General features: G+C 43.8%; 3 protein-coding genes and 1 long non-coding RNA gene across 6 annotated transcripts in view; 3 read left to right on the top strand and 1 right to left on the bottom strand.

Moving 5' to 3' along the window:
* The first annotated feature begins 98 nt into the window (after positions 1-98).
* Positions 99-1,252, top strand: LOC118510867. Its single transcript, XM_036053215.1, has 3 exons — positions 99-250; positions 349-846; positions 909-1,252. Exons 1-3 carry the CDS (start codon positions 206-208, stop codon positions 1,134-1,136), a joined length of 771 nt encoding a protein of 256 aa, XP_035909108.1. The 5' UTR covers positions 99-205; the 3' UTR covers positions 1,137-1,252.
* Positions 1,253-1,639: 387 nt separating this feature from the next.
* LOC118510866 (alpha-tocopherol transfer protein-like) lies at positions 1,640-9,032 on the top strand. Of its 2 annotated transcripts, none has more exons than XM_036053213.1 (7): positions 1,640-2,078; positions 5,778-6,117; positions 6,238-6,440; positions 6,568-6,718; positions 6,820-6,967; positions 7,045-7,201; positions 7,272-9,032. In XM_036053213.1, exons 2-7 carry the CDS (start codon positions 6,009-6,011, stop codon positions 7,692-7,694), a joined length of 1,191 nt encoding a protein of 396 aa, XP_035909106.1. In that variant the 5' UTR covers positions 1,640-2,078; positions 5,778-6,008; the 3' UTR covers positions 7,695-9,032. The 2 variants fall into 2 exon arrangements, with proteins under 2 accessions (XP_035909106.1, XP_035909105.1); XM_036053212.1 differs by lacking the exon at positions 1,640-2,078 and adding an exon at positions 4,985-5,608.
* A 1,342-nt stretch (positions 9,033-10,374) lies between these two features.
* LOC118510863 (adenylate cyclase type 3) overlaps positions 10,375-21,949 on the top strand; it is a 40,563-nt gene continuing 28,988 nt past the window's right edge. Inside the window, exons 1-2 of one of the 2 annotated variants that reach the window (XM_036053210.1) lie at positions 10,375-10,562; positions 20,091-20,944. In XM_036053210.1, the coding sequence (XP_035909103.1) occupies positions 20,719-20,944 (226 nt within the window). In that variant the 5' untranslated portion in view covers positions 10,375-10,562; positions 20,091-20,718. Of the gene's footprint in view, positions 10,563-19,946; positions 20,945-21,949 lie in introns of both variants that reach the window. The other variant, XM_036053209.1, reaches the window with a different exon arrangement.
* Positions 10,571-19,994, bottom strand: LOC118510864. The gene is made up of 3 exons (XR_004906081.1): positions 19,862-19,994; positions 11,592-11,724; positions 10,571-11,470 (listed from the first exon to the last, which is right to left on the bottom strand). It is a non-coding gene; the product is annotated as an uncharacterized LOC118510864 (long non-coding RNA).

The following is a 21,949-nucleotide window of genomic DNA, read 5'->3' as shown; positions in this document are numbered from 1 at the left end:
GGTAATGAACCATGAGAAATTCCCCCTTTCGCGTGTCTTGTTCGACAAAGATAGCACAGAGCTGATATCGAACCTCAAGATACAACATTTATCTCGAGTAGTTTGTTTGGGTGAGTTGCTTGAAGTACCTTTAAATAAATAAAGCTTAATATAAAAAGACTTACGAAGCAAGCGCCCCCGACAAGTTACCACGTGCGGAGAAACAATGAAACTGCTTCTGATAGGAGTTCTGGCGGTTTGCCTTGGACAGGTACGAAGTCAAGACTCGAAGACAGGACGAAGAAGTCCAAATCAATTCCAATCAAGTCCAAAAAAAATTAACCACATCTTCCTATTTCCTCCCTAAAGCTCCAAGCTGGTCCAGTAGCACTCCCATCATCCGGCGTCCCATCGTCCGACTCTCGCGCTCAGTTCTTCTCCGAGTTCAATAACCTGCTCAACGGAATCGCCAAGGAGGCGCTGGTAAACCTTGCCTCATTGCAGCAAAACGCTGACAAGCAGTTCCGATCGGTCGAAGATGCCATCCAAGATCTGGAGCAGCTGTACAACGAGAAGGTGCTGAAGGAAATCGAAAGCTACGATGGAGCGCTGGACGAGCTCAAGTCCAAAGTGTCACCCTGCTTCGCGGAAGTTCCTCAAGAAATCCGGGACATTGTGCAGAACGCTCGGGGTAAGGCGGGCCAGTGTGCCAAGGAAACGTTGGACCGTGTGCGCTTGATCGAGCAGAAGATTGGAAAGCACATAGAGGCGGGTGCGGAGAAGGTGAGACAGATCATAGCGATCGGCCAGAAGTGTCTGTCGGACAACTCTTGGATTGTGGATCAGATCAACTGTGCGCTGCAGAACGTGAGTGTTGGAGGGATATTATGAGTTTTGCAGGATTTGATTGCTTTATCCATCAATTCTAGGCCCCCGTTGCGGTTAGCATTGTGGAAGAAATTGTTCGAGATGCAGCAGTTCTTATTGGACAAACGTCACGAGAGGTGGCCGCATTGGCCAAAGACACCGAGCAATGTCTTTCGGTGGCGGTTCAGGATGCAGCAACCGAATTTAACGACATGCTAGTGAAGGTCGTAGGATGTTTGGGTGAAACCGAAAACAGCGCCGTCGATGCACTTCCGGAATCCGGAAACTAAACCTGTATAATGTAAAGCAGTAGTACCACTAGCCCTCAAAGACCAAAGTTGATCAGTGAAACATTTGATGCCACATGTAGTTAATACATCGCCGAGAGAGTGAGATGCTAAAACAAGCGTCAAGGTTTTATTTACATTTTTTTCCCTTCGGCTCTCTCATCACTGACAGCTGCTAGGAAAATCACTTACGGCGGGGGAAAAACATCTGTTTTCCACGCTCTCTACACCTTTCGAGAGAGAGAGCGAGTGCAAAACTGCTCGAAAACCGAGTGACGCGCGTGGAGCACCGAAAGGTTGCCGCCCTATTAGACGGCTGTGCTCTCGGATGTGCTCCGGAATTTTGGCACGCTTCAGTCAGAACTGAGTAGCCGCCGGGACCGATTCGTACAAAAACTGTCCGACGCCGCGTAACGGGGGGCGGTGGCTGTGAGAGAGTAACAGAAGTGGACGGGGAAAGAAAAGAAAAGCGGAAACTTCAGGGAAACCCGTAGTGAATAATTCATCAGTTTACGGGATGTGTTCTTAGAATTCGGGTTACTGTTACGGGTATTATTAACGACACCGCTGTATCTATCAACTGTAACCGCAGTGTGAAGGGAATGATCCGAACCTCAAGGACATGAATGTCTAGTGTTGGGTGAAACGTCCAGAGTGTTTACTGTTGTTTCTCGTTCCAAGTGCATCTTCAACTTCACGTAATATCAAGCTACGAAAAAGTGTAACGCTTTACCATTTTGAGATAGAGTTCACCGCTATCGTAGTGTATACGTGAAGCGGAACGGTGTCGCAACAGACGCCATCAACACGTTTGTGAACGATTGTCCGTGTGCGCTCAGTATTCCGTGTTTAATTGGACGTGATATTTTAATTAATTTTCCACCATGAACATCGTCACATGCACCGTAGATTAACACGTCACTGGCGTATGCGGCTATGATGGTGGTAAGTGTAGTAAGAGATGCGACGTGTGTGGACTCCGAACGTGAGGACAATTTTTGACAGAGAGTGACAGAGAGAAAGAGAAGGATAGAGCGCCTAGCGCCATGATTGCCAATGAGAAGTAGCGTGCTATTCTTATATTTTTTAAACAATTGCATTTAAAAACTTACTCATCAAGGAACAGAAGAATCAGGAAATTATAGAAAAACATTATCAAAATACCAGACACAATACCGTCTCACACAGACGCTCTCATGTGATGTAGCCTGATGTTCTATCAATACTCCATGGAGTATGCGCTTTGAGATCTTGCGCCCGCTGTATCCTGCACGCGGTATCTCACCAAATCTCTCCCCAGGAACGGAGCAGAAACTGTCGGACCGTACAGTAAGGACACACATTGGGATGGTGATGACGCAAACCAAACACAGCCCGACATGTATTAGGACGAGCCGGAACCTTATCACGGTATTACATTTTGGGGCGCCACATTGTCTCCACGGCCGTGTACATGCAGTGGACCATTTCACCATACATGTTTCCGTCGCAAGAACCGACGAAAATTGGGCACTTTGCATTTGCGTGACCAGTTCCAATTATCGGACCCTTGATGGCTTCTTCTTGCGAGATTGCATCAGATTTCGGTGCAACTTACCAACGTACCAACGGTGGTGATGGTACATTTGCAGCATTTGCATTGCAAAATAGGTATCGGTGCTTCTCGGTGCAACTTTGATGGGGCGAAAACGATTCATTAGCGTGTTGAATTCGTGCCTGGAAAACAAAATCATGGACGGCAGCATGTGACTGACGACGCTTAGCCCCGTCCGCGTTGATTGGCAGTTTGGAACGTGTGTTCTGGTGGAGCAAACGGACACAGGGATTGTTTGCTTCTGCGGAGGGATGCGGTATTTGCATTGATTGGGCTCTATTATCACGCCCGGCAGGGATGAACGGCTATCAATCAGTGGTTTAGCGGAGGATAAAATGAGATTTGAGTAAATAACACACGTTTTATGTAGCGAGCGAACAGGTCAGGTGGTCTAGAGCACTATTTTTTTGCAAAGAACTTTTTCCGTATGATGGGACGGTTTTTTTTTTTGTAAAACAGAGTGCTTATTAAGTACACAATATCGTCATAGCTAAAAAAAATCAGTAGTTGGTTAAGAAATATTCCTATCAGAGTCTAAGATAGAAGGTGATAAAAGTATGGGATCTCAAACGCATTCTTATTCCTCTTACCTGATCGCAGAACAATCATCCGTGACTTGCATCTCGGAGATGAGGTCATCTGGAGAGAGACGTTCTCTTATGATTAAAGCACATGGTACAATTCAAGTTTTGAATCCCAGGCCTTGCGCGTTCATGAATCGTTCGTTATCAGTTATGATTTTCGATCGAAACAGCTCACGATACGTAAAAGAACCTTTGAAACATTGCTTCTAGTTATTTTGTGAACCTTACTAGATTTTTTTTGTAGATTCCACAGAAAAACTTCTTCATTATGAATTTATGAAATAGTCAAAGGAAACGGTGTAACCAGAACTCTTCCTATATTGCGCGGGTAGAGAAATCTGTCTCCAGGTTTGCTATTGGCATATTTCTTGGTAGATATTCCCTCTAAGGGGCGGTTCGGTGACTGAGGCGACAACGACGCCGCTCCTCACACGGCAGGATCGGGGTTCAAATCCCATCCAAACCGCCTCGCCGTACACAGGGCTGAATAGGCCTAATCTAAGACATCTAGTCCTGGTTGCCTAAATCAAGGGTTCTCGTTTAAGAGGTCTCGCCCACAGAGAATATTTTATCCAATCTTTTATGCGTTCCTTCAAAAACATTTTAAAATCTATAATTTACCACGGAGATAAACTATGCTAGCTATGCTCGTTAAGATAGTAATAAAAATACAATTCGGATGAAAAAAGTAGCTATTGTACAGTGGGAAGCGTCTGTAATCTATTTTTATCGGACAAACGCACCTCAAACGTGTTCCCGTTTCACCGACCTTGCTTCAGCGCAGTGTGAAGGGAAATCAAATTTAGGTAATGTTTCATTCTAATCAGTATGTCAACTGCTAAAATCAACGCATAAAACTTATTCCAACATGTCACCCTTCGTTAGCGCCATCGTTAAGTTTACGTTTGCAGGCGTGAATACAATAAAATATGAATTCTCTAAATCACGACCGACACTTTATTCAGCGTCGTAAAAGGATGCACTTGAAGTGCATTGTCTAACCACCTTTCCAACCCAGGCCCAAAACCCCCTGGTCTGGCGGCTTAGAAAACCCCCACCTCGCAACACCCCGACGTTTCGTTTCGCAAGCGCAACGGACGGAAGTAACGAGGGGCAACAAAAAGCAGACACGTTGTCAGGTGGCGAAAGAATTGTTTGTTCTAAAAATAATCTGCTCTATCTGAGTGCTGTGCGTCCGTCGCTGTGAATCGAACGCTATCTTGATGCACGCCGTTTTTATACGAGAACCGCTAACAGCTATATGTGCTCCTTCGTAGTAGTGGCACATCTTTTATTCTGTTCACCTCACACTCTGGTGGAAACCTTTAAGAGGCAAGTTCGTTCACATGGTGTGTCGTTCGTGTGTGTGTGCCAAACGATTGTGGCCTTCTTTATTGTTTGGCCTGGGTCCTGTGCATTGATCGCCCGTTGAATTTATGAATCACTTAGACGACCTCGTACATCATTCGGATTGTATCAATGAGGATAGCAACGGGTGAACGATTGCAAAACGATTTTCGGAAAAAGAGATGGAAAGATGGGAAAATGTTCGAATACGAATCGAGCTCAATCGTGGAGCAGCATATCGATTGCACATTAGCTACGATATATCGCCAATGGGAAAATAAACAAATCCACTGTATGTTTATCCATTTCTTTGCGCATTGAGTGGTTGTTTGGTGCGGGTAAAGCTATTTGAATGGAGATAAAAATATGTTTTGAATAGAACAGGAAGGAAGGAAGTCGTTGCTTTGCTAAAGGAAGTGATTAGGTTTGCCATTAGCAGAACTTATGAACGGATTATGGAAAGGGAACCCAAGTTTGATTATGTGTCCATACACATGAATAATCGATAATCGTGCTTAAAAAAGATGATGTTTCATAGAATCTGTAAAACTGTCTTAGATCTCCATTAAAAATGAATCCCCGACATGCAAGTCTTACTGTCCTTTCCTAATCCAAAAAATTTCAGGGACTGACAACAGTCTTTAAGTCTAATTCTGAGAAGGTTCGCAAAACTGTTCGCAACAATAGCCTCCAAGAGCATTAAAACCAAAAAGTATTTCTCAAATACCCTCATTCCTGGAAACACTCGATGATTTTGAAGATACTCAGCACCTGGCAGTATGCAATCAATGTTTCACTCACATTCCTGTGATCACCTACAGAGCATTTTTGGGACATTTTGTGGCCTATGAAGTGAAACATCTAAGCTTTCATAGCTTTTAACTGCAGACTAAAATTTGAAGGAAAATCTATTGCATACCTTTGGGCGGAAATATTTAGGACAAAAACAGGTAATCTTAGAAGGAAGTTCAACTCAATTTTTTATCTGACCTCTTGTTTTTTTTTCTCATTTTTAAAATTTGTTGTCTCATCTAATTGGCTTGATAATTAAACCACCCGAGACCCGATCACTCCAGAAGCAGTTCTTTAATTTGAACCTCCATTATTCGCTCTTTACAGCAAATTACACGCCCATCGTTTGAATGATTTGCTTCCCATCGCTTTTGTGATAAAGCAAGCGCATCGGAATTGCATCGAAAGCAGCTTTTACAAAAAATTAGAAAACTTTCTCCGCGCACAAACACTCCCGAACCATCAGGGCGTAAAGTGCAAACGGAATCATCACTCGGCTGCACAAGAGAAAAGTAAATCAGGGAACCGAGAAACGGGAACGGCAAAAAAGGCCCAGCCATGTCCAGCAACGACAGCACACCGCTGAACAGCCCGCGGAAAATCTTCGGCAAAACCGCCACGCTCGACAATAATGCAATGCTCGAGTACGAGATGAACAAAAATCTAGGTCAGTGGATGCAACCAACAGCAAGCCTTTCTCGGTGCACATTTCAGCTCCTGCCAGGACTTACGATCTTTTTTTGCTTTACTTCTCATTCGCTGCGCTGTCAATTCCAACTGCCAACAGATGTCAAGTTTCGGGAGAAGGCCGACAAGGAGTTGGGCGAAACGGGCGGCGAGCTGACGTACACCAAAATCCGTCAACTCCGGCAGCAGCTCAACATCTACAACGAGAACCATCAGCGTGCGCTCGGGTGCCGGCGGGATGATTCGTTTCTGTTGCGATTTTTACGCGCCAAAAAGTTTGACGTCGAGAAAGCGTTCAAAATGGTAAGTACGGGGCAGGTGGGAGTTTTGCTCATGCCTTTCGGAGCTGTCACACGGGGCTAGAACCCTTTTGCTCGTCTAGTGCCTAGATTTGCATCTGAATCGGAAATAATGCCTCCACCCATTACAGATGCAAAAGTACTACAAGATGAAGGAGGAATACCCGGAGATTTTCAAAGTGTCCCCACCGTCCGAGATGAAGTTTATGCTCGAGATGCAAATTCAAACCATGCTGCCGAAGAAGGACGAACACGGACGGCAGATTTACTTGTTTCGAGTTGGTGAGTCCAATGGGATGAAGGTTATGTGTGCGCATATGTGTGTGTGTGTGTCCCGGGGGGTACTTACTGTCCTTTTCTTTTTCTTCTTGCTCTCCAAACAGAAAAATGTGATCCTTACAAAATTCCAGTGGATTACGTGTTCCGGAGTAACGTGCTAGCACTGGAGGATGCTGTCCGAAGTCCGGAAACTCAGATTGGTGGCTTAGTGGTATTGCTCGATATGGCTGGACTTGGATTTGCTCACGCCAGGTACGTGGGACCAACTACGATGGGTTTCAATTTCTCGACTTTTGCATAACTTTGAGATGTCCATTTCGACTTTCCAGGTATCTCTCACCACATCTGGCGAAGAAAACGGTTGAGGTGGTGCAGGAAGCGTTCCCGCTCCGCTTTAAAGCGTTCCACGTGCTGCACGAACCGTTCTACTTCGACGCCATACTGGCCGTGCTGAAACCATTCCTCAAGGATAAAATTCGACGGCGGGTAAGTTGAGGGACTTCTTCGAAATCGCCGTTGGTCCTCACTACTTCATCCCCTACGTTTCATCTTTCAGATACACCTGCACGGTAATAGCATAAGCTCGCTGCATAAGTACGTCTCCAAGGACCTGCTGCCGGCGGAGTACGGTGGCAACCTTGGTCCGTTCGATAACACCGAATGGCGCCAGACGATACTGGACAACGAGCAGTACTTCATCGATCTGGAAACGTACAATCATCTGTCGGAGAGCTGCTACCAGCTTGGACCATCCAATGGCGGTGATGGGGATGCGGAAAGCATTGACAGTCTGCAGTTCGGTGACACGGAAACCGAGGACAGTGAGTTCGATGAGGATGATCGGCGTGTACTGAGCCCGAAGCGGAATGCTCGCTCGATACAGAACATTGAGGAGATCTTCCTGAAAAATGGATACGACGGTATGGCACCGAATGTCAGTGGGACAGATCTGGAGAAGGAAGTGGAGGAGCTTAAGTAGAAGAGAAGATGAGCTTGCTCACCGCTATAAAGTACAACAAGGCTAACGGCAAACGAGCTTCACTGGTGAAAGATGGTGGAAGATGGCAGACCAGCTTCTGGAGCTTGTTGAGCACCGTACAAGTATTCTATCTTCACTATCTGATTGTTAGTTCGCTTTCGATTGATAAGATTAACAAACTCGTTGCGTTAAAGAAACCATGATTTAATTTAACGAAGGAATTGTTCAAATAACGACAACACAAACACTAGCAAAAAAAGACTCAAGCCAATCTGTCGAACTTCATTCACTAATTAGGAAGGGGCTTTATGCACGCGTGCAGAAGTTGATGGCCTGTTAGACTGTTAGCTTTCCATGTGATAGAAAATACGAATGAATCAATAAACAAAGCGAAAGAGAGAGCTCCCATCAAAGGGAGTTATGTCTAGGCGATAATTCTAGTCAATTTAAAGAAGGGTTTAGCAGATTAGATTATATTTTTACATCAGGAGACCTCGGGACAACATTGAGAGAATGCAAAACCACACAACAAAACTTATCACTAGCTGCAGGAGAGATACATAAAACAGGGGGGCAGTTTGCTCGTCCTTTACCATGCCATGCGGGTTCTGTTATTGGCATTGGACTTTTTTAATTCAATTTAATCAATTCCGAATGCGGACGGGCAAAAGCAGGCAGACAAGCTGTCAGTCAAAGCTGTGGGCAGAAAGTTTTCCTTTCTGCTAGAGCTGAACGCCGAGCGCTCGATGGATGGAAAACTCAAAAACAAAAACTTTATCAAAGTAGAATCGGTAGAGAGGAAAGAGATGGAGGAGAAGGAGGAGGGATTTTTGGTATCAAGTTTATTTATTTAGTTTTAAACAAACTTATTCAACGCTAGTCAATTTAGTCTAAGTGCCACACTACTGCTATGAACTTATTCCAACGTAGCCGGTAGAGGTGATCCATCGTACACCAAAAACACAAATCGTACACGATACGCATCAATCCCGCCCCAAGTGTTATAATGAACTGATACAAACAATCAAACAAATAGACAGAGAGAGACACAGAGAAAGAGAGGGAATGAAAATTCGAAAATGCCCTACAATATTTAGCTAGAGCCTGTTTGCGCTATTCACATTCAAATGTATCAATAGAAATATTTAAAGCGGAATGCAAGATGAAATGAGCAAGAGCAATTTAAAAAGCGGATGAATTGAAGAATAATTAAACGCAATTCTAACAAAAAAAAAACACACTAGCGATTGTTGATTAAAATTTAGCAAAATGTAACAATGACAATTATCAAAACCACAAATAAAGTCTATTTTCATTCAGAAAGCAAAATATTAAAAATGGGTTTTAAAAGGCTGCGAGAACTTTTACTAACACCTAATAAATGGAATTCTTGTTGATGGAGGCTTAAGAAATGCACAAGAACTCTTAAGGCACTCAGTCATCTTGGTGAGTGCTTATTGTTTGGGGAAAATTGCTATTCTACGGTACTCATTTTCATTTTGAGTGTGAGTGAAGCCAACCGGAAAAATGGTTTCTCTCATTTTCGAAAGAAAGAGCGAGAGAGAGAGATGGAAAGCGACTCCGTTTCTAGATAGAGAGCGCAGGCTGGTTTGAACCAGATAAGTCAAACAAGGGAGAGTTATGGGTTTAGGATGTGCTGAGTAGTGAAAGTTGTTTGTATACAATGATGTATGATCTATTCAATCTACCCATGAGTCAGTAATTGCTGGCAGTTTTTATGCACAAGTATCCAAAAACAATTATTAAATAAATATATTTCTAAATTAACCTTGGTAGCAAAAATTGCATACCTTTAGGCGTATTTCCTGGAGAAACTTTTGCTCTAACAGCCTAACAGAGAGGTTTAGACCTGTCGATTGCTGACTTACTTGACGGGATAAACCCCGTAGCTAGGCATTCGCGAAGAGAGACGGTCCGGACAGGATGCGTTGCACAGTCCTGTCGAGTTAAGACCATAGGTACCAAATCAAACTACCCAACTTTCTCAGCTTTTGCATCCAGATTTGCCTGAATGTATGCAAATTCAGCATTGAAATAGTTATACTAAAAAAATTGTCAATATGTTTACCTTAGTACCATAATAAGGCATTAATAACCAAGAAACAAAATCCTGTTGAGGTACAAATGCTAAAACAACATCAATTCTGAGCCAGACCTGAGCCTAAAAGTATGCAATTTCCATTATTGTTTTGAAATATTTAAAATGACCAAAGTTTATCTTTTCTGATAAATAAATATCAATTAACAATTTAACAATTTAGAAATGAATAAATAAAATAAATAAAAGTATAAATAAAGCACCAATTTTAACCCTTTTCCACCAGCAATTAAGATCGATGGAAACCGTACCGTCGTTTATCAAACAACACAACTAAATATTCAAGGAAATGGACCACCCGCGAGAGCAAATCGACCATGTGCGCCTGATTTTAGAGTGCTCCTCCCCCGCGAACCGTTATATTCAATGTTCTCTCAACCCAATTCCGAACTCTCACACACTCTCACTGTCACCACAGACAGCTCAATTTCCTGCACAACTCAAGGGAAACCTGCTCTCGTAGAAACAAAATGGTTAGAGAAGCGAAGGGATTTTTTGGGCGACGCCATCTCGTGCGTCCAGGCCGACAGTACGACGGTTCAGTCTGTGAGTGAAGTCTGGCATCCTTGGACGTGTCCGGTGTCCGGTACAGTGAGGCCCAGTGCGCAAACACAGTACCACCAGTGCGCCAGTGTCACTTGCTGGGGCTTCCTGTCTGTGTTGTCACTTGACGGGGGGAGGGCGGCAGTGCAAAAAAGCTACACGCCTCCATTTTGTTCCGCGGATCTCGTCGCCAAGAAGTGTGTTGTGTGAGTGTGTGACCCTTTTCTATGATTCTTTCTCGTGCCTGTGCACCACCGGGGGTAGTAAAAACCGGGCGTTCTATAAAGCCCAGCCAATCAGTTCGACTCCCCTGAGGGTTCTGTTGGAGGTTAGAGAGAGAAAAAAAAACACAAAAGGTGTGTGGAGTTAGCGAAGAGTGAAGAAGCGTGTTTCGTGAACTTGACTCGCGCCGAACGAGGCAGTGCGAGGACGTGGGAGCGTGCGTTATCAGGGCCCCCGGGAGTTTATGCTGTCACCGTGCCACGACAGCACGGTGTGGGTGTCTGGAACGCGCTACGTGTATGTGTGTGTTTGTTGAAGTGTTGGTGCTTTTGAAAAGGATTTCCATCCCCTTTCTTGTGACTAGCCTGGCAAGCCTAGCGGCAGTCAAGCAGCGCGTAGTAGCAGGTTGGGAAAACAATTTATTCCACCTACTCTCTCAAACATAGTAAACCTTGTGCGTCCACCGTTTCGTCGTTCCGTTGTCCCGGATCAGGAACCGAGCTCGACTTCGGCTGGGTCGTTCTCCGGAGTGTGCTGGTTTTGTGTATATGCCGCAGCTATAATTTACATGCATCGATTTACTGCCTACATACTGTTGCTAGTTCCGATTCCTTCAAATGTCGATGTCGCTCCCGAAAAAAACAAACGCCCTGAGGAGCATAAAACAAAAACTCACTCGCAGTAAACGAATCACGTTACATAATCGGATTCTTATCAATTCCGCGGTTCAAACACCTGGTCGGCTGGCGCGAACAGCCGCCGCTAGTTGTTTGAAGGCGTCGTCGTCCCGCAGGGAGTCGGGAAAGAATGTTTGTGCCACCTAAAGTCGCTCATTTCCATTTCTAGACTTCTCGGAACCGCCTGCTGAGTGCCTCCGACACTTGTGACCTCCCTGAAGGCGCAAAGGTCTCCGATTAGTAAGGGAGCGGGGGGGAGTGGGTTTGCAGGCGTGTAGGTGTGTGTGTCTTTTGAGTGTCTTGAGGGAAGAGTAAAAAAGCAAACAAACTCCATACCGCAAAAGTGTTCGCTTCAGGTCCTTGGTGTAGTTGGAGTAGCAGTTCCGGTCGCCAGCAAACCGAACCAGAGGCCCACAGAAGAGTGTATGTAAAGTGATCCCCACCGATGACTCCTCCGAGTGTCGTTGTTCTAGAATTTAATGAAAAAAGATGTTAGTGTGGAGGAGCGGTGAAGTTCACACGGAGTAAAGGAACTTTCTACGCAAATCGCCTACTGGTGATAATGACGATAAAATCGATCCACTCGACATCGATGGTGTTTCCTGACGTAGGCCCCCTGGAAGCAAGTACTTACACGTCCACAGGACAACAACCAGTAACGCTGATGTTATTAACTGTCCCGAAGGATTTGTGGCTACGGCTTTTTCCCGGGTTCGGTAGTACAGCAAACTACCAGCAAGACTGTGACAGTCCTGTGCTGTCAAAACTGTCAAGGATGAAAAGGGACTCCAGGGACTCCCGGTCGATGAAATGCTATCCATGAAAAAGGCAAAGGTTACTGCGACGATCTAAAACGCCTACTTGTAGCTGCTTTGGATAACTTGAGACATGTTCATCGACTACTATTGGGAACTTCTCAACGGAGCTGAACATTTCAAACCGTGTCGCAGCCACCTCCGCCATTGACCAGTAAGCCTCCCGCGCTTCTTCCATCTTGGGGACATTAGTTTCCCCTTTTGGAAGCATCGGTCCTCCCACCTTCTCGCGTTTCGATTCCAAAAAGCGGGCCACGATTAACGGGAAATTATTGTTTTCCAAAGTGGCCGGTGGCGATCACGGTGTATTTTCACGAGCCGTTGGCTACCGCCGGGCACCGACCGATTACGTGGGATACGTATTCTATGAAAAACGCATTATATGCCTCCAAGGAGCGAGTAGAAGCGAACGACCCGAAAACCCGGTCATATTCGTCACCGAGAGGCAGACGGTTAAGGATTGTTGAGAAATGTGGAGGTAGTTGCCTACTACTACTACTGGTCGGACGATATCGTAATAGGTTTACAATGTCATTAGGTGCCGTAAAATGGAAATAAATTTGGTCCCATGGATGAGTTTTGCAGCTGCTGGTCTGTCTGTGGGCTAGCGTAGGCCAATTAAACAGCTGAGAGAAGAGTGTTGCAAGTGGGCATGATGTCCTTTTTATCGGTTCCCTAGCAAATGAGGCTGAAAATAGGATGTCTCATAGCTGGAAGTTATTATCGAAGGATTAATAGTGGCTCAAACGTTTTGCAATAATTGTACAATCTAATTATCTGCAGTAATTTAATCGCTTATAGCAGATTCTCTTAAAATCGCAATCGAGTGCACAAACTAACCTGAAAAAAATCAAATTGCGTGTATTAATACGCATTGATAGCAAAAGCTATCAAAAGCGACATGCAAATAGTGGCAGTGGTCGTATTGTGTCACCACAAAATTGCTAAAAATAGTCCTCCCTTGAAAAAACCAACGACATCGTTTTTTCCTGCTCCGATAAATAATCAAATTGTTTATTTAATCTATTCAAACGCGCCGTTCAGTGTTTTTTTTTGTAACCTTTTTGCATGTTGGTTGAGGTTTTCGTTCGCACACAACATCGGACCTGAGCCTTTGAATTGCATATCCAATCACGTTCCTACCACCCCACTAATATATCGATTGCCGAAAGCTCCGAAAACCCCGTTTGTACGTACTGTTAAAGAAAAACGGGGGGGAGTGAAAAAAAAACAGGAAAAACCTCCACCGAGAGCCATATTCACTGCAAGGACAAACAAATAGCATCCTCACCCGAAAGCTGGGAAAAAGGCAAAGCCAATATGTCAATATGTGTACACGGAATTCGTTCGATTACGATTTCGTGCACTTTTCCCACCGGGGAGATTAAAGGCGAACCGAGCGAGAGAGCGCAGAAAGAAAGCAAAAAAAAAGAACACAAAACCAGCAGCCTTCTGGTCTTTGTCCGAGATCAACGAATCGATAATACGTGTATTTGGTGGAGGTGCTCGCGTGGTGCACTGAGGAAAAAGCGGAAGTAAGATGTAAGGATATGCGTGTGTCTGTCTGTCTGTGTGTGTATGCGAGGAAAGTATTAAGCTTACTAAAATATTCATCCCAGTGACAGGCACTGGCTCATGGAGCCGTCGTTCATCTCCATATGGAAACGATCGGTGATGCACACAACAGCTTTACATCGAATCGCAACGTAATTGATTATTTTGATAGAGATATTATGTGCCACTTTTCCTGGAACTTGATCGGAACATTTTTTTTATAATTTTGAAGGTTGAAAACGTGATTAAAATATTTAACCGATCCAATGCCGATGTTTCAAAAATCCAAATATGTATCACGGTCGTAGTTGATGATGCTCTATAATGCTAGTGGAGTTTTTTTTATTACTGGTTCGCTTTTCTGATTTATCGTAAACTACTAGTAAACGGAAGTATGTTCCTAACACTAATTACAAGAGCTGATACTTGTGATACTAGCCTTCTACTTCTGTGACTTGATGATTGCCTACATTCAGGCTTGAACCAACAGTTATCAGAAGAAAACTTTTCAATAAAGCTTGCACTTTTTAATCGAATTATTGCAACTGCTTTAGGACATGTTTATTTAGCAACTAACTAATAATCAATCTAACTATTTGTAGTCTTATATGCTCATTACATTAATAGGCCAGTTAATTGTGTACAAGTTCAAAATTAATTCAACCTATTTCTTTGTACTTGGGAGCTATTGCTTTTAAACTAATACTTCCATTACAGGTAATATTTCTAAATTTTGAAAAACTCTTGATAATTGCCTATTTTCATCATGTTAATATTTTCCCTCAACTGTAGCTTACTACCAAACACTTGGCAATAAAGCATCAGTCTTGATGGTTGCATACTTTCAGGCGCCGTTGCGAATAAAATAAGTGCAAAAGGCAAAACAGAGTCTGAAATGTAGAAATGACATTTACATCGTTAAAAGCGCATACGTAAGCTATAATTAATTACCACACATTAAGCTTCTTCCCCGTAGCAGTACGAGACGCAACATGTGATTAAAATGAGTGTCCTCAAAATTCAAAGAATCCTTTCAATTTCACTTCAAAAACGGATTCAAAACTGAAGCAAGATATTAAATCGCCTCGGAAGCATCTTTCTTTCCTGTTTTTCCAACCTAAATAACCCCACGTACGTATACGTTTTCAAAAGTTGTTGAAAAAAGTGTTAAAGTCCTAGCTTCAATCAGTGTTGAAGAAAATGCATCAAACATTAGGTAAAGTTTCCGGGACATATCCAAAACAAAAAAGAAACCAATCCCGAATCATCAGTCCGTCCTAATAGCGCCGACACATGTCGTTTTAGGAAAACCAAAAAAAGCACAACCTTTCATTTATTTATCTTCGAAAACAACTCGAACCGAATTAGACGGGCAAAGTAAGGAAGGAACCGAATCGGCAAAAGAAGCAAACGAAAGCATGCTCTTGTCTTGATTGCCATCTTGTTAGCAATAAATTCACCGACACCGTGCGCTGTGGACCTGGGCCCGAGTAGTGTGCGATCGGGCAAAGGAAAGGAAGCAAAGGAAGTGGAAAACTTTTCCCTACTGACAAACAAACTGATAAGAAGTGAGTGAGAAGTGCAGGATAGGGATAGGCTAGAAGGAGGCAAATAGTTTAGCATATAATTTTGCTATCCACAGTCAGCCGTCGTTAGCTTTTGCTTTTCCGCGAAACCGAGACGAAAACTAAGTTACGCCTAATGTCGTACCACTTCCGGTTGTGAGCCCGGCTTTTTGTCCGCGTTGTACTGTAAATGTTGAAATCAGAACAGAACTGCAACAGTGCTGCTAGGCAAGAGGACAAATTTGATTTCTCTTACGCCGAGCAGCAAAAAGGTTAAACCCACGCAGGAACATGGTAGAAATGCAAATGCAATTCCCAATGGTAGCTAACGAAACCGGGCTTTTCCTTGGTGAATGGGAAGTAGAATTGTAAAGGTGAATTATATATATTTAACAGCAGCCGAAGTGGAAGTCAGAAGTAGCAGCAGATTGTAGTTGTAAAATAGGAAAGCTTTCAAGTAGGGAATATGAAGTACTTGGAAGGATGCTTGAGAATACAAACAGTTACAATGGAAAGGACAGCAAGAAAACGGCAGAAAACGGAACAGGGCTTTTCCTTTTGTGATGCAAATAGGTGAACGCTTCATCTCAGAAGCCGTTCAAGTAAAGCCATCACTTTGATACAGTGCTAGCAAATGTATTTAAAATGTATAAACTTCAACGGACTCCCGTAATTGATTCGAAAACAATATTGCAAAACTCACATAACTCGGGGTTCGTTTTTCCACCAACACGGTAAATAGAGAACCATCGTACCCGAACCAACGTATCCTTTTTTATTCCTTTTTTGCAAGAAAACTGGAACAGTCTGGCGATACGAAAAGCTCGGTTCTAGTTGCACTAACGAGAGCACAGAAGCACAGAACATCCTTGGGAAATGGGACACTTCCTTCTTTTATTTATTCCCTGTCCCCCATTCCCTGCCAACGGGTACTGGGTACGGTGGGAGCATCTTAATTGCTTTGCTGCTACCAGCAGAAAGAACTTTTTGATGCCATGGATGGATCCGTCACGGAAACGAAATGGCTGGGAAAAAATAGTACCGTTTCATTACTGCGGAAATGGAGCGCAATGAGATTGCCATCATATCCACTTACACTTGACCCAATTGATCGTGTTTTCCCGATGCAAAACTGAACTGGTCGGATGGTGTTGCAACTGGTAAACGTAAGGCAGACACTTTATTTTTATGGCCACGATTATATATTAAAGAGGTAATGCACAACAGGAAATACGTGTACCACGTTACTCCCTCACGCTGAATTATTCATCACTCATTTGCCCGTCGGCCATCGGCTCATCTTTTTAGATCGAAAATTTGTCATCCTCCAGGGAAATATGCCTGTCGTTTTTTTTTTTTTGCATTCTTCATATCCTGTCCCAAATCACCTCACACTCGCGTGTGTATGTGTGTGTGTGTGTGTGTGTGTGTACACACTTAATCCGACCTATAATTTAACCTTCCCACATGCTTCAAATTCCGGGCCAGTTATTTTGGCAAACATCCTCCAAAAACCAAATCAAAATAACGCTTCCTTTCGTTGGCCCCTTTTTTCCTTGTTGGCTGGCTCGAACTACTGTGACCGTCATTAGCGAAAGATTGAGCGGTCTTTCTCATGTGGGTGGGTATGTGTGTGGGGAACGATACAAGTACGACCATTAGTACGAAATGCTGCCTTTTGAAGGTATTTTATGTGTGAGCTACAAGGTTACGATGAAAAAAAGGAACAAAAACGCCAGTTAATCCTTCTTCCGAAAGTCCTCTCCGCTAGCAGGAAATTATTTCCAGTAGCAAGAAAAAATATTGGTCCCTCCTTTGAGAAGGCTTAACGTACGCAAGCGGAAGAGTACACTGGAGTGGGTGGAACAGTGAAACTGGAAAAATGTCGAGGTGGGTCAAGTATTTTTAGTGAAACCTTCGTGCCAGACACACATTTTGGCAGCCGCTACGTGAACGGGAACGTGTGTTGTGAATTCTCAGCCAACCGTACGAACTGTTGACAGTGCTGACCTTTCAACGGTTATTATTTTGAGCCTCGAGAGCACACACACACACACACACAGCAATTGAGTTTCCATGTAATCGGACGACTCTGTTTTTTTCCCTCGCTATCGTCTATCGGCTAAGAGCGAAAAAACACTTTGCATCTATTGATTTATGCTACCCCACAACGAAAGTAGGAAGGCAAAATGGTTTATGAAAATGCCGACCAAAGCACACGAAATACATTAAGCTAATTGAATGCTCAACAAAGTGCCAACTGCTCTAGCCCACTCGTGCTCTCTCTCTCTCTCTCTCTCTCTCTTTTAGGCACTCGCGAAAACTGCTGATGTTGATGCTGACTGTAAACTTTCCAGACACTTTCCAAAAACCCGCTGCCACCATTCGGCCGCGCGAAAAAGAGTGAGAGGGAGCGATCGAGAAAGCACCATCATAAATTTTATGTCGACCTCGAAAACATAATTGAAAGGTAGAAACAGCAACACAACACTGACAATACTATTCACTTTGTATGTGTGTGTGTGTGTGCGTTGTGGCATCATTTTTACTCCCTCTTTTCGCTGCCATTACTATCAACAGTGGGGAAATAATTAACCATTCTGCTGCCCATTTGCGCTCTCTACATCGTAACAAAAGGTTTCACGCTTTGCCGGTCACAAGTCATGATTAGATCTAGGGCAATGTATGTGTGTGTGTGTGACTATAAATAGGTGAAGTATGACCACCGAACATCGCCGCCATAAATTAACCACAAAACATTGAATAATGCACGGGGTGAAGAAAACGGGTGAATGGTGCATGAATTTACAGTCCCGGTGAAAACTCGCTACATTGTGTTATCTGTTAACACGTGAGTGTAACGGTGAGGACAAGCATTTTCAACGCTGCGGGAGGAAAAGTAAAACAACCGTACCGGTAAGCAAGCAATATTACTTTTGCGGAACGCGTACAATGGAGACGCCTGGTGGTTCTCGAAATTTTTTCTGTGCGATGGAGACGCCTGGTGGTTCACGAAGTTGTGCTGTGCGATGGGGACGCCTGGTGTTTTTAGTTTGGATGGAGACGTTCGGTAGCCCTCTAGCCGGGGAATGCACTAAGTATCACTAATCCTCCCGGTACGCAAGCCAAAAACGATGCTTTGCCACCGTTCCGGTGCGATAAGCTGAGCGAATGCACTTTGTTCCCGTACCATGTTTAAGGCGAGCTTTCTGCGGGATGTACCGTAGCAATATAATGCTACATTATTTGTAAATGCTGCTCGTTTGGGGTTGGCTCTACGCAAGGGAGTGGGATAATGAATCCATAAGCCCCCAGGAGCGGAAGGTTTTGTTGGTTTTTGTTTTTTTTTCCTTCTGGTGAGCGTGGTAAACTCACGTACAACTACTATGTGTGCGAACATGATGATGCTGCAGCTGATGTGTGTTGTTCTAGCTACGATGCGGTAAAGCGAGCGTAGAGATATCCTTTGAACTGTGGTACTGAACGGTACACGGTTGGATGCAAACTTTCCAGTCAATGTTTTGTACAGATTTTTCGCTCTACGGATCTCATTTTTTAGCCCCCGTTCAGAGTGGCATGAGTTTTTGCAAGGTTTCGCTACAAAATTGCAACAAAAATGTGTACTTTGTATCCGTAAAGAAGAAGAAAAGTTTACATGCCGCTGTTGAAACTTGAAAAACTTGAAATTTTTCGTTCATAGATTTTACCGGACTTTGCATTACCTGCACTTTGCTCGCATACTAATTAAGCAAAGCTAACTTTGTTGCATTAATGATGGAAAACTTTTCCTAATTAGCATATCCTCGCTATCCACTCCTCAACGTGAAGGATGAACTTCAACTTTTTACTGTGCAAATTGCACATAAAATTGAATAAAACTGTCAGCTGCACAAAAACGCTATAAACTGACCTGCTCAACCTTTATCCACCATCTTTACCTGGAATTGGTCCATCCAGCTAGAGGAAAAGAGAGAGAAAGAAAAAGAAAAAAAAACGGTTCAGATCGAAACGGCATTTCCCTGCAGCTACCAAGGCTGTGGCTCATAAACATCGTTAGCGTCAACCGTTATCAATTCCAATACCAGTCAGGTGCAGATGTGGAATGTATACCGGCACAATGAGTAAAACGTAGCCACAGCATGTTAGCCATCTTGAGCGCGGAACACCACGGATTACAGTCTTGGCAGATGGCTTCGGGCGGACCGGGACTTTCCGCCTTGCTTCTGTCTTCTTTTTATAAAATCCTATAGATAACTGATTGTTCTGGTGGGGCTAGCACTGGTTGAATTTATCTCTCGGCTCTCCATACAATTTCCCCAATCAAGTCGCTCAATCGCGTTGTCCGTGGCGCTGAAGGGCTGACAAGTATTAGAAAAATATGATTGATTATAGTTCCCGATGGCTAAGGGCCTGCTAGATTGCGTGACGCATGAACCAACTGAAACCCTGCCAAACGGCTTAGTTAATAAATAACATAAAGTTAGCCCAGCTTTTTTTAAATAACAATAAATCTGCAACGTGTTTCGCTGCCAACACGTCCGATAACAAACGCGAAGCTACGTTACGAACTCGGGACAAGAAAAGTTTTTCCTTCCAGAAGACTGTTAGGAGTCCATTAGGAACTGGACTGGAGTGTGGGAGAAAAAAAGCTTAACTCAAACAGTTTACTTACAATCGCTGGCACGTTGTTGATATTTTTTTTCCTATCTCTCTTCTTATCTCTCACACTCTTGCTCTGGCTTATCCACCATCATCAGCTAAACGATATCACTTCACGAAAGACTGCCTGGGGCCGAGGTTTTTTTTTTTAAAGCCTTGTGCAGGAAATGCTGCACAAAAACTAAACATTTCAACTACAGGTCATCGGTAAACGAGAGTAAACGCAAAACCTACCCCCCCAGACACCATCGGACAGAAATAGCTAGCGGAGAAAAACAGCGAATCCTTCCCCGTGACAAACATGTGATCTCGTTAATCAAACACCGAAGAGTGAAATACCGCCGAGCGAGGCATCATCATCCGCCGGAACCAGACGCGAATCCCACCGATAGCGTCCCATCAGGACGACGACCGACGACCGACGACGGGCTCGTAGTGTCGTTTCGTGTCCACCGAGCATTTTCACAGTCGATGATGCGAGCGAGTACAAGCCAAACAACCACCAGCACCGAAAGAGCAGAAAAATCGCGTTAGCATTATCATCGAACATCATCACCGGAACCCCGGTTTGCCCCGTGACGGTGGTTGTCGCCGTTGTCATCGTGACCGGCAGTATCGTCGACAGTCGATCATTTCGTTTTCCCCGAGCGACAATCATGCGGTGTGTGTGCAACGGTCGTCTAATATTGCAAGCGAATCAAGGCAGCCCACGTGTGGCCAAGTGAGTGTGAGTGTGTATACGCGGTTGTCAAAGTGAAGATTTAGTCGGGGACCCACACACAGTAAGAAACGGGTGCTGTGAGTGAGTGAAAAGTGAAAAATAAAATCACCCAACGAGGCGCGACGCGAGCTCAAAGCGAGTGACCAACGATGGACGACGGCACGATAGCAACGACGGTGGCTACCGTCGGGGGTGGTGGTGGCGGAGGGGGAGCTGGTGGCGGTGTGCTACTCCCCGATGCCGTCCTCGACAAGCTGTACCAGAGCTACGCGCTCAAGCAGAAGCGGGTCGCCTTTGCCTGCTATCTGATCGCCTCGATCCTGTTCGACATCTGGGCCATCGCGGTACCGCAAGGACAGAGCGTGGAAAGCATAGGTAGGTGGTAATTGCAGCGCAGACCAGCCCCACACACACACCCAGACAGACACACAGAAGGGCAATGTCAACGAGACGCGAAAATGCTAAACACAAGCAACGAATGGGCGATAGAGAGAGAGAGAGAGCGAATTATTTGTCTTGTACATCAAATGAAGCTTAAACAGAAGGAACTGAAAAACCTTCATCCTCGGTGCGTACTGCAATGCGGGAGGAAAGGTGAAGTTTTCTTATCACTCAAAACTTTTCCAATTATTAGCGCGAGCCCATTATTTGATCCGGTTCCTGTGTGCGCACGCACACCGCAGCTCAAATTTGGAAGATGCTCGGTACCAGCAAATAAGCAGCATTTGATTAAGCAATGATTTGTGACTGAGGATGAACGTGAAGAACGATTTCGTTTTGTCTTGCTTGATTACGCTTTGCTTTTTCTTGTTAAGCAGTTAGGGTTTTGTGTTGTCATTTGGAAGGCTTCAGGTTTATTGACCTTTGGAATGCTGGTGGAGAGATTTTTGTTGTTGTTATTTGAAGACAATGGTTTCCGACTCTCTTACAGCTGTATTGTGCTGTTAAGCGATTGTGATTGTTTTTTTGAATGTTTTTTTAAAATTCTGTAATCACGGCCAGGATTTATATCAATATTTTAATCAATATTTGTAATTATTTTTTATATAAATGTTCTTTGAGGGCAAGTAAGCCAATCTATTGCTGACATGACCAAGCAGCTTGTGAAGCCAAGAAAATAAAGCAAATATTAAATTATTTTTATTAGTATCTACATTTACAGCAGATTTCAGTTCTTTATTGATTTTTATCTTGCTTATTTTCAAAATTATTTATAGTGATTCTTTTATGTTTTTGTTCTTTCATTTAGTATATTTATTCTCTTGCCATGTTTTAATCAATTCCTTATTACCTCTTCTTTCGAAGAAGCTGTCCATCGATAATATTTCATTTTTCCATATCAATATTCATTAAAACATATCTTTTTTATATCGCGTGTAT

The sequence above is a fragment of the Anopheles stephensi genome, chromosome 3 (assembly GCF_013141755.1).
Source record: "Anopheles stephensi strain Indian chromosome 3, UCI_ANSTEP_V1.0, whole genome shotgun sequence".
Taxonomy (NCBI): domain Eukaryota; kingdom Metazoa; phylum Arthropoda; class Insecta; order Diptera; family Culicidae; genus Anopheles; species Anopheles stephensi.
Note: the sequence above shows the minus strand (reverse complement) of the source record. Positions and strands in the feature narration are given on the sequence as shown.

Coding starts and splice junctions, on each gene's coding strand:
- LOC118510867 (XM_036053215.1), top strand. CDS start 206: ATGAAACTGCTTCTGATAGGAGTTCTGGCGGTTTGCCTTGGACAG. Junction 251..348: donor TGGCGGTTTGCCTTGGACAG/GTACGAAGTCAA, acceptor TCCTCCCTAAAG/CTCCAAGCTGGTCCAGTAGC. Junction 847..908: donor TCAACTGTGCGCTGCAGAAC/GTGAGTGTTGGA, acceptor CATCAATTCTAG/GCCCCCGTTGCGGTTAGCAT.
- LOC118510866 (XM_036053213.1), top strand. CDS start 6,009: ATGTCCAGCAACGACAGCACACCGCTGAACAGCCCGCGGAAAATCTTC. Junction 6,118..6,237: donor CGAGATGAACAAAAATCTAG/GTCAGTGGATGC, acceptor AACTGCCAACAG/ATGTCAAGTTTCGGGAGAAG. Junction 6,441..6,567: donor TCGAGAAAGCGTTCAAAATG/GTAAGTACGGGG, acceptor CACCCATTACAG/ATGCAAAAGTACTACAAGAT.